The sequence below is a fragment of the Ursus arctos genome, unplaced genomic scaffold (genome assembly GCF_023065955.2).
Source record: "Ursus arctos isolate Adak ecotype North America unplaced genomic scaffold, UrsArc2.0 scaffold_30, whole genome shotgun sequence".
Classification (NCBI taxonomy): Eukaryota; Metazoa; Chordata; class Mammalia; order Carnivora; family Ursidae; genus Ursus; species Ursus arctos.
This window is the reverse complement of record NW_026622986.1, coordinates 26616939-26632245: the sequence shown is the minus strand read 5'-3', so window position 1 is coordinate 26632245 and position 15307 is coordinate 26616939. Positions and strand designations below refer to the sequence as shown.

General features: G+C 47.5%; 1 protein-coding gene across 17 annotated transcripts in view; it reads left to right on the top strand.

Annotated features, from left to right (window-relative positions):
* The window catches only part of CELF2 (CUGBP Elav-like family member 2), a 556236-nt gene that overhangs the window by 534187 nt on the left and 6742 nt on the right, over nucleotides 1-15307 (top strand). For 4 of the 17 annotated variants that reach the window (XM_044392047.3, XM_057304588.1, XM_026478620.4 and 1 more), the window contains 3 exons: nucleotides 2328-2447; nucleotides 8736-8933; nucleotides 13258-13401. In XM_044392047.3, coding sequence (XP_044247982.2) covers nucleotides 2328-2447; nucleotides 8736-8933; nucleotides 13258-13401 — 462 coding nt within the window. Of the gene's footprint in view, nucleotides 1-2327; nucleotides 2460-8735; nucleotides 8934-13257; nucleotides 13402-15307 lie in introns of all 17 variants that reach the window. The other 13 variants (XM_026478621.4, XM_026478624.4, XM_048219338.2 and 10 more) reach the window with 5 other exon arrangements.

The following is a 15307-nucleotide window of genomic DNA, read 5'->3' as shown; positions in this document are numbered from 1 at the left end:
TCAGTGTAAATGTTCCTGATTTTAAAAATCTATTAAGAGCATATTATGAATAATTTTATGCCACTATAAATCTGATGACTTAAATATACAAGTTCCTAGAAAGCTATGACTTAATAAAACTGATCAGAGAAGAAAAAAGTTGAACAATCCTACTTATTAAACGTAATCTATATTTTAAAATCATCCCATGAAGAAATATCAATTCCACATCATTTTTACTGGCATATTCTCCCAAACATTTAAGTTACAAAATAATTTCAAACTTATACAATTTATTCCAGAAAATGCAAATATAAAGGCACTCTGAGTCATTTTATGAAGTTAGCAAAAATTTATTAGCAAAACTAAAGACAGCACAAGAAGAGAAAATAAATGCCCATCTTACTCATACACACAGGTGAAAAAATCCGAAACAAGATTATTGTCACATAATGAAGCCAAGGAACCATTTTTAGAGCCAAGGAACCACATTTTTTAGAGTTGCATACTGAAGTATATAGAGGTGAGATGACATAAGGTGTGAAGTTATGCCTTAAAATAGAGTAAGTTGCTTCTCAAATATTCTAGAATATGGATCTGAGTTTATGGGAGTTTGTCATGTTATTGTCTCTTGTGTTTGTATTTGACAAGTTTCCTAATACAAAAGGACAAAAAACAGTGATGATTATATATAATTTTCTTCTAAAAAGAGAAAGAAAGCACATACACATTATGAGGTGTCAGAAGCTAACACCGTGTGTGAACAGAAATGTGACAAGGTGGGGAATTCATTTTTTAGGTATGTGATCTGGCCTCATCTGGAAGGGACCCCAAGCTAGGTGCATTTCAAGCAGTACTCTGTATGTGATGTCTGAAGGCAGAACCAGGATGAGCTCCAGCTGAGCAGGAACATTCCAGAAGGATGGACAAAGTTCCTGGCCATCCTAGACTTCACAGCCAGAAATGGACCAGGTGCTTCTTGTAGCACTGGTTAGAGTTCAGTTTAGCTTTTACTTCTGTCACCAGGACAAAGGGAAGTGATGTTCGTGGAAAAAGTCAACAGAGCATAAAGCTATACAATTGTATACAAATGTTAAGAAACTTGAAATATTATTTACAGAGAAGCCTTTATAAGAGGGAAAAGGGAGTGCAGCTGCTCGGGGAAGAGTCTGGCAGTTCCTCAAAATGTTAAGCATAAATTTATCATAGGACCCCGCAATCCCACTCCTGGGTGTGTGTGTGTGTGTGTATACACACACACACACTCCAGAGAAACAAAAACATAAGCTGCAGGAAAGCTTGTATACAGATGTTCAGAGCACCATTATTCACACTAGCCCAAAAGTCGACACAGTCAGAATGCCCCAGCTGATGGACGGCTAAACAGAACACAGTGTTTCCGCACAGCAGAGTGTTTTACCGGGCGGTTAGGAAGGGAGGAAGTACTGACTTGTGCCGCATGGACGGACTTGGAACATTTTGCTAAGTGAAGGAAGCAGTCACAAAAGATCACAATATTTATGATTCCAGTTCTATGAACTATCCAGGCGAAGCAAACCCATAGAGACCGGAAGTAGAGGAGTGGGTGCCAGTGTCCGGGGGAGGAGGGTTAAGGAATGCGTGCCAATGGGGATGGGTTTCTTTGGGGTAAGAATATTCTGTTAGATGGTGGTGCTGGCTGTATTAACTGCAGATAAAATTTTATGCTTGTATGCTTTAAAGGGATAAATTTTATGGCGTGTGAATGACATCCCAATAAACCTACCTAAAGGCGGGGGAGTGGGGGGGTTAGTTAAGAGAGAGTTTGGAGCAAAATGGTTTTATCTCCTGCCCCTTCTCACTGTTACCATCACCACCTGGGCCCTGAAGTCTTCTGTCAAATTCAGGAAGATGTAGGATTTCTTTTTTCAAAATTTCGTTGAGAAAAAGTGCTGAGTCTGAAGCAGAAACAATGAGAGCCCCTTACTCCCGCCCCGGTGCGCCGGGCCCTGGTGACCGGATGCGTCCACGGCCTGGAGGACTGAGGCTCCTCCCGCAGCTAACGGGGGCGGGGCAGCCTACCCGACAGCCCCCTGCTCGCAGACTCACCCCGACTAGCGGGCACTGAGCACAGACGCTGACCGGCGAAACAGCGCTGTGATGGCTTTTTCCCATGAGCACACCGCACTGGCCGAAGGGCCACAGGCGCAGTGCCACACGTCTCTCGTGGCCACAGCGGGAGCGCGGCTCCGGCCTCTGGTGACTGACCCCCGGCTCCATCCGCTGTGCTGGGGACGATTACTTGCCGGGCCAGTTGGCCTTCACTCATCTTGTGCTTTCTCCCCGTTTTGTCTCGTTTTGTGTTTCAGTGGCTGCTTCGACCCCCAACTCCACTGCCGGTGCAGCCATGAACTCTCTGACCTCTCTGGGGACTCTGCAAGGACTGGCGGGAGCCACTGTTGGACTGAACAACATTAATGCACTAGCAGGTACCATCAACAGTGAGTATTTGCTGCTCTGGTGGACAGCCTTCCCCCAAATTCTCCCCAGAAAATGGTCAGCCAGTAATGACCTGCGAGGAGACGAACAGGGAGAACACGCACTCGGGGTGGAGGAGCGCACGCCGTGCTAGGCGGCTGCTGCCTACGCTCGCTTCGCCTCCAAAACCGCCCAACCCTCACCGCCCCCCATCTCTTCCAATACGCAGAATGTGTAGCCGTCCACAGGTTTCTGCGGTTGACAGATAGTGGCAGGTTTCACGGGGGTGCTTTGGGTTTGGTTGGGCTCTTTTCTTCCGAGAGGCAGTGTGTTTTAATAGAAAAATGGACTAGAAGTCAGGACGCATGGGTCCAGTTGCAAACCTGCAAAAGTTCTAAGCCAGTGCCGGCCCGCACACCCCAGGCTTCAGAGTCCCACTTGAAAACTGAAAGTTCTGGATTAGATGATCTAGGTGTCCTCTTGCTCTAAAGATTCATGACATAGAGAGAGAAGGAAAAACGAGGCCTTGGAAAGAACGAAATAGAGCAGAGCGAGGAGCCCTGCTGGCAGCGGTGGGGAGTCTGTAAGCACCCACAGACAGGACTCCGTCCGCAGCGCCTTGGTCTCCGAAGAGGCGCATGTCACCGTGGCAAGCTGAGGCAGTCAGGCAGCTGGCTCACAGAATCCCTTCAGCCTGCAACCTAGCGACCCACTGGAGAACTCCAGGTTCTGTCCTCACAGCGTGCCCGTTTCTGCCATTTTGGATCTTGGGGCGTGGGGGGAGGGTAGAGATAGTCCCCAGACAGAATAAGTCCTGTTTTAGCCTTGTGCCACTGGCTCCAGCACTGGGGGAAAGAGATCGTCCACGCACAGACGGGACACCTCATTTGCCTTTCCTTCAGTTCAGTCCCGAGTCGAGAGTAGCCCAGCCCACAAGAGCCCGAAGAGATTCTGATTTGGGGGCCTAGTTCCCTACCATACAGCCCGGGCGACCCAGTGCCTGCCCACTTTCAGCTTTAAGAAAGGGGTCCTTGGCAAGTTGGTTTCAGCCACGATCCAAGAAGTGAACAGTTTTTAAGGGGTAATCAGATGATACAATTTTTTAAAGCAAAAAAATCCCAATAATTCTATGCTTTAAAATCTCAAAAAGAATGCCTTGTAGTTTATTTGGTAAAAAGGAATCTAGAACTTACAAATTTTCAAGTTTTATTACTTTTATTCAGATTTTCTGGGAAAAACGGAAATTGGGACTGAGTTTTATCGGACCGCAGGCCAAAAAAGAAACAGATTATTCCTTCCAGATAGGATAGGCCCGATTAGCAAACAGTACACGAAGTGGTAACCATGTGACAACGGAATGTTTTATTCCAGTAAAAGTGCCTCCAGCTCCCCAGTTTCCAGTGGCCCAGGAGAAGCCCTCATTGCCTTGACTCCTGTTTCTGACCTTGTTCTGCAGACGCTCCAACCCACTTCCTTCCCCTCGGTTGCAGACAAGTGTGTTTGCACACATCCCTTCATGCTGCTTCTCTTGCCCCAGGACCTAGTTCCCCTAAAACAAGGACTTTGATTTGATCGCCTGCCTGTCCTGTCCTTGGTCTGCAAAGTCACAGGCCAGTGGGAACGGCTGTCCTCCTCAGCACGTGCTCATGACCGCTGTGTGCTGTCCTCCCGTCCGTGTGGTCCTGTCTCTCCATCCTAGTCTCTGCTGGTGTCTTCCCATCGGTGCCGTGAGGGACTAGCGAGGGGCTCTGTGAAAGGCCAAGAAATCAGGACTAGTTCTTGTGTGGGCTCTACGTCACACAGATTTTGCTTCTGGCAAGGACGACAGGCTTAAATTGTTTCGTTTTCTAAATTTTTTGCAATTGGGGCACGACAAGTACCGATAGTTGACTGGGAATTGAGAAGGTGTCTCGTTTCAAACAGCCCCTACCAGATGGTGTGAACCAGGAAAACATTTAACTGCTCATTTACAGAAATCACGAACAAACAAAACGACATTCCTTCTGATTTGGTAAATGTTACTAGCTACTTAATCCCAACATTGGCTTGGAGCTGGTGTTTGTTTCTTTTCTCAAATACCAAGAGGAAACTGAAATACATAGAGTGTCCTCTTCCAGACCACTGTGACCAAACGTGATCGTGCTGCCTCGTCCTACTGGATAATTCTCAAAGAAGGTACTCACGAGATGGTTACCCGAACAGAGGCAGCTTCTAAAGTAGTTGGCCACAGCTTCCATATCACTGCTGTTCCCAGCCCTCTTCCGTCCCAGGGACAGTGACTTGCTCCTGAAAGAATTCTCTGGTTGTCCAAACAGAGCCATCCCTCTCCCACGGACAAAGGAGCCAGGAAGAATGTAGGGAGATGGAATCCAGTTAATTCCCAGTAAACTCATCTTTGTGTTAAGTGTTACCCTCTTCACTGCCAGAGGGCCCTTCTCCTCCTCCCAAAATAAAGTTGTGGGTAGAAGACAAGTAGCTATGTTAAACCGCGCAAATTTGATATCCCCTTTCTTCCCTTACACATTCATGAATGGAGGGGCTTAAAAAAGTAGAGTAGAAGCCTAAAGCTAAAAGCAAAAGTTGCCAAGATCAGAAGTAAGGACTGTGGGTGATTCACTAACAGAGCTTTCACTTCTGGATTATTTGAGTGTTCTCAAGACATGTTTTGTACATCTGAACTAAAAATATTTTTTGCAGATATGTCCACCCAACAGTCTGTATCTGACTTTATGTGTTTAAATGTAGGTCAGGTGACATACTTATTTTTCCTTGTTCAAATCCTGTTCTTCCAGATGGCTTACCATATAGTGCTTAAAATTAAGATTGTGAGAATATAACCAGGCACAAGTGCCTGGTGAATAGTGTTTATGGAAATACAGCTGACCCTGGCACGACACAGATTTGAACTGTGTGGGTCCACTGATACGCAGATTTTTTTCCACTAATACAGTAGGGTACTGCAAATGTATTTTCCTTACGATTCAGGAGTCAGGATATGCACTGTCCACAGACCGTGTGCAAAGACCCTCCCTTGCTGCGATTTGCCACATCTGTCATTTTGTTCCTCGTCCAAACAGCATGCAAGGGAATTTAGATTTAATGGGGTCAAATGATTGAGCCATTTGGCTTTTTTAAAGAAAATCCCCATTGTTTTAAAGGGAGGCATTTATTCAACTTAACTTTCTTCAAACCTCTGTAAAAGGTGTCCGAAGTTTGTACATGTAGTCAGCTACCAGCAGCTGAATTGACAAGTGTTATCTTTGATATGACAATTATTTAATATAAATCTTCCTTTGATGGTCCTTCAGATCCCACCAGGTAATCATTACCTATTCTACCCTGGCGTTGGCAGACCCGTACCCCAAGACCTCCAGGAGCGTTTGGGTTTTTAATATTCTCAATGCACTTGTCAGAATTTGTACCCTTATTTTTTGCTCAAAAGGATGGTCATACCACGGAGAAGGAAAGGCCGGGCTGGAGAGCCCTTGCCAGTCCCCTCTTTGGCATCAACACCCCTTGGTGCCTCCAGTACCATTTCCCTCCCCCACTCAGGCAGGTCGAGGCGGCCACAGCCACCTCCCGCACGCACGCATCACCTGAAGTCAGCAGAGCCCTTCAGAAAGCAGATTTGCCCTCAGATGGAGTCTGAAAACACGGCCAAGCACTGCGAAGCATAGGCACGAACAGAGTGATGATATGCTGGAATGTCACACAGTAGGGCTACAGGCCTTACGATGACTCTAGTCCGGAAACCCATTCCATCTTTCAGGAGCACCGAAGTTCATTCTGCTTCTGTGTTTCAAGAGGAAAAAAAAAAAACAAATGGCAAAAAGATGAAAAGAGAAGAAAATTCACCTACCCTGGATGATTAAAAAAAAAAAAAAAACAGAAGGGACATGTAGCACAGAGGAAGGGAGTCGGGGCCACAGCGACCCCTGCAGTGAGACAGCGCTCGTGTGTCTGGCCTCTGGAGGAGCTGCAAAGCACAAAAGGCACACTCCGAAGGCTCCTACGTGGCAGGGCCTACAAACTGCCAGGCCCTGAGCCGACAAGGTACCAGAGACCGGGGCTGCACCGGTCCGGTGATGGGGCAGAGCATCCGTCCTCAGCTGTGCTCCCGAGCAGCTCTGTAGGCCTCGGTGCACACCTAGACTCTCACGCCTTGGGGTAGGAGTGGCAGGTGACCACTCACTCTCCTGCTAGAATTCCTTCCCACACAGGGATCCAGCTTTCTAGAGTGCTGAGCCTCATGGCGTGATCGTCTGTGTCCCTAGGACCTATTCACAGCCTGACAGAAGTGAAACAGCACTGAGCTGTGCCCAGCTCTCCTACAGTCATTTGACACCCTCCTCTCCCCCTTCTAGAAAAGAACCATGGCTGTTTCTTTGCATTCGCACAAATATTAGGAGGTGAGGATAAAATAAGATGGAAAGGAGAAAAGCGAAGTTACTCCCCACCCTTCAGCAGCTAAGAATACCAAGGATGGAGGAGGAGAGAGGCCTGAGTGGGGTAAATGGGATTAGCTGGTGTCTGAGGGGCTGTTTAACTAGGAGGACACACTAGTTCCAAGCTCTTTAACAGCATTGACTTGAATGACCAAAAAAATTAGAGAACAGACTCCCCCACGGTAAGACACTTAAAGCAGAGTCCGCAGGACCTCTTGCTGGCCAGCATCTCTTCGGCTTCATCTGTATCTGCTCGGTCTGCCCGCAAGGCTTTCCTTTTTCAGGAGGTGGTCATTCCATTCTCCTGTCCTTCGGGTGCTCCTCACTGCCCCTCCCCGCAGCGCGGTGTCAGTACTGAGACCGTCCTTGGTAACTTCACCCAGGGCCCATTTCTGTTCCCACAAGCCCCCAGGAAGAGTACCGGACCTGAGGCACCATGCATTTCCTCTGCTGTTAAGCCATAGTCCGATTCATATTTTGTATGTAGTCCTTTTAATCTAAGAGAAGTTACCAGACTAACAGAGGCGTGCTAAGAGTAAGTAGAACATTCCCCCCCTGCTCCATCTTCTGTGGAAGGCACGCAGGAACACTGGTGGGTGCTGACGTGATTCTGGTACTGGATTCCCGTGTCATTTCTAAGCATCCTTATCTGGTCCTCTTTCCTCATTAGACTCCTTGCCAATTTTTTTCAGTTGTCTCTGCTGTTTTAATAGCCCTAATCAATAGCACTAATCCATTCGAGTTTCATTAATGTTTTCAGTGAGTTCTTCCCAGAAACAGATCTTTAAATGTTTTAATATAAAGGCAACTAAAGGCAATTATGATGTCACCTCTTCCATTTCCTGAGTTCATATGAAAGTTAGCACTCTATATAAAGTATTGCTTGTTTTGACTCAGTACTCAGGGAAAATGTGGCACAGTCAGCAACCATAACAGAGCAAAAGAGCAGCCAGGATACGAGAAAAAAATCAAAGTGTGCTGGCCTGCATCCAGTTCCCATCCGTGGATCGCCAAGTTCCAGCTTACAGACACGGGGTCACTTCAGCTAAGTGAAACACACGACACGGAGCTCTGTCAGGGGTGCACATCCCGTGACCCGGGACACGGATTAGCATTTGTGCGTGTGTCTGTCTGCTGCTGAAGGTGGCCCCATTCTGTTTTGAGCCCTTCCTCCTAAGCAGCCTCAGTTCTCTGCAGTTAGGGTAAGGGTCCCCATTTTTTCCTGTGCTATCATTCTTAATCAGCTAGACAATTCTTCCTAAGGGCCTAGTCCCTGATGACATCCCTGAGCTGTTTCAGGGGGTGGGAAGGGCAGTGCCCGTGCACGGGCTCTCTGGGGACAGAGGTGGCCTCCGGGACCGTCTCACCAGCCCACTGAGGGAGACAAGTTTTATCCTTCTCCGCAAAAACTTGAGCCACCCCATGGCTCCTCAGAGCGCCCAGGAAGTGGATTTAACTGCACAGCTGTCACAAGCCCCCGTCACTCATGCTTTCTTACATGCTTCTGGGCTCGACAAAGGGAAAGGCTTGCATTACAAAACGATACCAGTACTTGCCAGTAGCATCGTGCATGGGATTACGATGTGTCGTGTAACTAGTGCCTCCGTGAAGTTCGTCACTGGCCTTAGGGAGTGACGGCATCATCGCTCAGGGGGCTTGGGGGGTTTTGTTGTATGTCCACCATTGTGACGACATGTTACGTCATAGTTTCGTGTTACCTCCGTGTCGGTTCCATCGGTGTGCTAGCTGCATGCACTTGCTGTTGTACTTGTGTCAAATGATTCTCTAACTTCCTTTGGAAAGCACTAATGAAAAGTGCTATTTCTCTTCTCTATTGTTGGGTTTTTTGTAAAGTTGCTCAAATGCTCTCAGGTATGGCGGCTCTGAATGGAGGACTTGGCGCCACGGGCTTGACGAATGGCACGGCGGGCACCATGGACGCCCTCACCCAGGCCTACTCAGGGATTCAGCAGTACGCAGCCGCGGCACTGCCCACTCTGTACAGCCAGAGCTTGCTGCAACAGCAGAGCGCCGCGGGCAGCCAGAAGGAAGGTAGGTGCTGGCCCGGCCGGCGGCGGTCACCGTAGAGCAGGGCCCCCCGAAACGAGATGGAGCCAGTACCCGCAGAGAAAGGCATTATTTTATTTCTGCTCTTCATGGGGTGGTTTTTCTTTTGTCTTTTGGGGTTTGTTTTTTTTTTCTTTTAAGAAACCTAGCAGGACTAAGCCATTTTGGTCTGAATCTCCTCTCATCAGACTTGCACTTCTTTTATCGCTACCTCCGCTGACGTGTTTCTCACCCACTGCGTGCTTCTACCCAATTACCTAGTACTTGCTGCCCTCAAAATCCTGGCAGGACCCCGCTCTCCCAGGTCAGCAGGGACCATCTATTACTCCTTCCCTTCCACATCCACCCCTCCCTAGCGGAAGGGGTCAGTCGATGGTCTTCCCAGGCATGTCCTAGGGATCTCGGTGCCGCCCCCCCCCCCCCCGGCTGGTTAGCTTGCCCCTTTGTAGGCAGTGGTTTCCAGGGTAAGGATAAAATCCACCATCAGGATCAGCTGGGTCTGTGTTGAATCGGGGGTCTTCTGAGGAAGTAAGTACGTGATTGATGGTCTTGCTTCTCTGCCAATGAAGCAGAGTGAGTCTCAGGAAGTGAATGCTAAGAATAAATTCAAGCTAATTATAAAACAGTTAATGAATCAGTGCAAAGAGGGAGAGCTTGTTTTTTCCTTTCTTCCTTTTGGTCTCTTCTCCTTAGTAGAAATTGCTTTAAAGCAAGCTCTGCAACATGATATTTATTCTCTCTCTCTCTCACCTGTTGGGAGTATGGTGGAAGAGGCTAGAATAGGAAAGTATTGCTGAGGACGTTTTTACAAATTTCTTTCCCTTCTCCTTTATCTTCATCCTACATTTCCAAACTCTTCTTGTCTGCATACTTTAAATACGGTATTCTGTAAGAAAGGAATATCTTTACTTTGTAAAGTTGTGAACTTTAATAAAGATAGTCTTGTAAAACAAAACTTTGTTTCCACTTACAGAGATTGTTAAAAATGAAAGATAGATATATGAAAAATCTACATTCAACTTTTCTTTACTCTTAGCTGTGACTGTTAGTGTGGATTTTTAAAAACCTGCACAACTGTTGAGGCAACTGTGTTTCCCTAGACAGGTGGAGACCCTAAATACCTTGCTTTCCCAAAGAAAAGCCTGCATGAGGTCCCTTTGTCTGGGGTCTGACTACCGTGGTGACTGTGGTAGGAAGGGGTCTGTGAGATAACGATGTTCTTAGGAGAGAACATAAAAGCTAGTTCCCTACAGGATTCTTAAAGAATGTTGGCCACTTCTCCATCGTCCAGCAGAGCCTTAGCGCAAACGACATGATTTGTGTCGCTGAGAAACACCAGTCACCAGCGGACTCGGCCTGTGCTGGTGCAAGGAGGAAGTGTGGGCCCACAGTTTTCCTCTGTTGTTTTACCGCAGTGCACTGCCCCACATTTTCATGCCTTGGCTTTTTGGGCTTGCCTGTGCTGTAACTAACCCTCCGGGATTAATGTGAATAATGGCCGCCAACCCCAGGTTATTGACATTTAGGTATTGGGGCATGGTTTAGGTTTGATTTTTTGGTGGTGGTGGTTTTGGTTTGCTTAGCATTTTTAATCATCCCCCACCTTCTCATACCTCTCTTCTGATCACCTTCTCGTCGCCCAGTTGATGTGCGCTCAAGAACTTTAAATATTAGTGTAACCACAATATAATTTTCAAAGCAGGTTATACTGGGAAGGGGAAAAAAACCCTGATGAATTCCACAAGTAAATAGATTTCTAGATTTTCTGCTCCATAGTTTTGTCCTTTAGAGTTGAAAGTCAAGTTGATGCGTTTACTCATGTACCCTAGTATATATTTTCCCACAGTATATATTTTCCCACAGGAAAATGAGACAGGGTGGCTTCGTTTTTTTGTTGTTTTAAAGTGGCTTTGATATGTTCCCCAGCTAAATCTTCTGAAGGGTTAGGGCAACCCTATCGACCTCAATCCAGGAAAGCTGACCACCTTTCCTGTCACTCCTCAATACCCTCTGACCCCCTTCATCCCTTCTGTGTGTGCCTTGATTCGCAGGAGGCAGTCACACACACAACTAGGTAGAGCCTCGGGAAGGCCACCAAGCAGCCGGCAGTGCTGGCCGTCAGCCACAGCTAGCCCCCGTGCTCTAGGCTAGACCAGGTGCCCTGTGAGAAATACACATTGTGAGCAGCCAGCCAGCTGGGAGCAACACTCTAACAGAGAACTCTAGTAAGCTGAAATGACAGGTACTGGGAGAGGTCCGAGGAATGCATGACTCGTCAGGTTTTTACTAAAGGGAAAGGTGAGGTGGACACACAGGCGGAACCCTCAAAAACATGTTTTTGCATTTCTACCCTTGGTATCTATGGCAACAGCCGCCTTCATTGCATGGAAGAGAGGTTTTCCACATCCAGTCACCTTTTTCTCATTTTAGTGTTCACAGTTTGCACAATCAAGGTATTTCTGGGTAAACTGGGGGAGTCTACACTAGATGCTGGTGGCACTTCTACCTGAGAAAATGGTAAATAGAGGACAGAGCCTCCTTAGCTTGACCTTTTCCAATTTTCTTGGTCCCCGTATGTGGCACAAATACAATCGGAACGTACAGCGTTCTAGAATGCCAGGACTGCAGGCGTAGCCAGTAATCTGACAGAGTGCATTAAACTGCATTTTCTCCCCAGGCTTCAGGAGTTGAGAGCCCCATAAATCCTCATTTGTACACGTGGCTCTTTTGAGGGAACGTGAACTCTGGACACACACAGCCGAAGCTGTGCCTGGCCTAGTGGCGCTTGGAAGATCCCTTTCCAGTGTTTTGGTTTTGCACCTATTCATATTACATGTTGGTTTTTTAAGAATTTTTTTAAACCAGGAAACATTTGGGGACCCGAGGCCTGCAACCGTGTCCCTTGAATTAAAGATTGCCTCCTTGGCACTGGAATGTGGATCTGTCCGTAGGAACTGTGAGCAACACAGGTTAAAGTGGTGATGTTGACACTTAAATACTTCATCTCTGTGGCTTCAGAAACCTGCCCCCAGAAGACATCCTTGGGAAAAATCCCACACGTTAGAACACTGTTTTTTTGTGGGAAGAAACTTGGTTTGACTCTTCTTTACAAAGATGTTTTTATTTTTACAAAGTTATTCTTACCCCAGTTTTCCTTTTCTTAGATGCAAATACTAACCACCGTCACCCCCCCTGCAGGACCCCATCGCAGCCGCTCCCCTGGGGCGTCTCAGGGCGGGCAGCGGCTCTGGTTCCTCTCCCCTGGTTGCCAGTTAAGCTTCCAGGAGTCAGCTGCCAAGGTTACTTCACCAGTTTTGAGAGCACCCTTCCCTCCCAGACACCACGCCCAGAACTTAGGACATCCTAGAGACATCCAGCTTTGGGGCCTCTCCAGAACCAGCAGGGGAAGATCTGTAACTAACTACCCACCCCAGGCAGCCTTGGACCGGGAAAGCCTCCCTGCCTATTTTGTATTAGATGATGACCTCCCATCAGGTCAGGTTCCCTCCTTCTCACCCTCTTATGCACGTGGCTAGAGAGATGGGGGAAGGACGTGGGAAGACGAGGAGAGCGTACCTCTCTAACAGGTGTAGCTCAAAGGACCTTCCAGACTCCGCCCTTGCTTCCTGTTTCTCTGGAAAGTGATGGCTGAGAGTGAAGAGCGTTCATCTCCAAGGCTAATCCCCAGTGGTATCATTCCTATCACGGCTGTGAAACTCTAGCTACCTATTTTTCCCTGCCTTGACTCACTGCCAGTCATTTCTAACAAAAATGATTATTAGACTGTGTGTTAAGAGATTTGGCAAATCAAAACTGGATGGATAATTAGGTCAATGATTGAGAAATCCAAGCAACATTACTGCTATATCCATTATTCTAAATTGCTGCAATTTGCTTAGAATATACAGGACACTCTCAGAGATGATATATACATACAACAAAACCCAGCCGCCCAGGAAAAACCCACGCCTGCATTCTCCCCCCAGCCTCTGCCCCGTGGGGCTCACCCTCACCCCCAGGAAGAGGAGACTGAAAATACGTACACTAAGCAAATGTGAGCCACAGAAGATGATCAGTGAAAATACGGCTATTCCTGACCAGTGTCTCTGGAAATCAGGACCATCTGGAGGATGATTCCCATCTTAAAAGACATACCAGCACTTGACATTTATGCATCTACCTCATTCCCTTCTAGTATGAGAGAGAAAGGCAAATGCTTAGGCTGTCTGTTGTTAAAGCATTCCTAAGAAGAGGCCTTGGGAACTAAGAAGCGAAGAATACCTTACTCTGATTTTTTTTTCCTCTTTAGGTCCAGAGGGTGCAAACCTCTTTATTTACCACCTTCCACAGGAGTTTGGAGACCAGGACATTCTGCAGATGTTCATGCCTTTTGGAAATGTTATCTCTGCTAAAGTCTTCATTGACAAACAGACCAATCTGAGCAAGTGCTTTGGTATGCAAAAGACACCAAGCCAGAACATTACAGTACATTCCCAAGTGAGGAGTCATGGGAAGGAAATGTAAATGGCTAACATTTGAGAAGTCCAGATAGGGCTTTCCCTGGGTGGTGCGCTTTCCTGGTTTTCTGGATCCACGTAAGCAGATCGGGCAAAGTCATTTAATCAAAAGCAGAGGAAGGGGCTATATAGGAAGGAAGGATCTGGGAAATGGAACCAACGGGCCACTCACGAGAGAACGCTGCGAGCTGTGCTGTCACAGTGTCTTACTACCCCACAGCGCAGCAGCGGTTCCTTCAAGCCCCGTAGCTGGAACCACACACCCGAGCAGATGGAAACACAGTTGACGGACTGCAGCGTAGTTGAGGCTCTCCTGATGCAGAATGGCACCGCAGGCACTTTGCCGTGAATTCCGTAGCTTTCTCGGATCAGGCGGCTTCGGGCACTTGTGGATACGGGTGGCCCGTTGTGGGGAGGCCTCCTGTGTTCTCGGAACCCTTCAGTCATGCACATACCTTCCCAGTAGGGGTGCGGGGAGTTGAGGTCTGTCGTCATCCTGGGAAAAGCTGCATTACGCTGATTCCGAGCCGGAATTTGGGGTGATGGGCTCCACAGGGTCTGCCTGAGTGGCTGCAGAGCCCAGGAGATGCAGGCACTCCAAGAATGCTGGAAAACCCCGGACCTCAGTGGCCTGGGCTGTCGTGCCCTCCTTGCTCACGCAGCCCAGACTCTGCCTCCTAGGGCAATCTGTGCTCCCTGAGAGAGAGAAGCACATTCTCCACTTGCCCTAATGTTTTAGAAGCAGGAGCATAGCATTCATTAAATCTACTTCTTGTTTTGCTTTTTGAACCCCTTTGGTCCCCAAAGTGGTTTAGAGGCTAGAATGTTCAGAGTATAGATTACTTGCTTGGCAAGTTCTGGCCCAGTCTGAGATCGAACATCTGCCTTCATCATTCCTCCAATCTAGTAATTCATGTGGGTAGTAGGCAGTAACAAAGTGGACTAGACCTGGGCCAGAGGAGATAGCAAGGGAACTATATGGTATAAAGAAAAACATCAAAGGTGGTAGGAATGAGGGGTACTCAAACTTAGCACTTGGCTCACCAGTAAGGGGCAACAGGTCTAAAGAGAATGTTTTGGCTTCTAAAACCCCATTATCGTCACGTCTTTCTAATCTCTGTGCTATCTATCACCCAGGAAGGTCTGAAGCCTCTGTTGTTGGGGGAATTAGTATGTCAACCATTGAAAGTCACTGTTTTTACCCAAGTGGAAAGGGAGTCAGCCTGAAGCCATTTCACACTCGCTGCTGCTATGACAAGTACATAAACCCCCTTGTGACGGTTCACCGAGTGAAATGCAAAGGGGGTTGTTACATGGGGGGGGGGGGGGACATCGGAGGGAGCTTACCACTTGGAGCTTCCCTGCGCGAGGTTTTACATTCCTGAGCCAGACTTTCACGTTCCTCATCACGAAGCAATGTCCTGGGCTTATGTGGAGATTGGAAAAGGATTGTGCTTCAGGGTCTGATTTTGAGAAAAATACTTATTGCCTTGGAAAGAGATTATATCAGCCCACACACTGTCCAACCAAGGTGTAATAATACAGGCTGTACCTATGAATGTCGGCAGACAATTGTATTTAGCACTACTCACCGTTTTCCGTTTTTATCAAAAGCCGCAGCATCCCAAACCTGCATTTCTCATTGAGCCGGCCTAATCTGGGGGGGGGGGGGGGGCCAGGATTTGCTAGTCTTAGGTAGCCCATTCTTTCACGCTAACCTCTTGGCCAGGTTTCATTATCCATTTCACCCTTGACGCATTTCCATTCTTTAATCATCTTGCTGCTTCTGGATAAAGACCTAGAAGGAAAGGAGAAAAGAGCACATATACTGGGAATTAGATT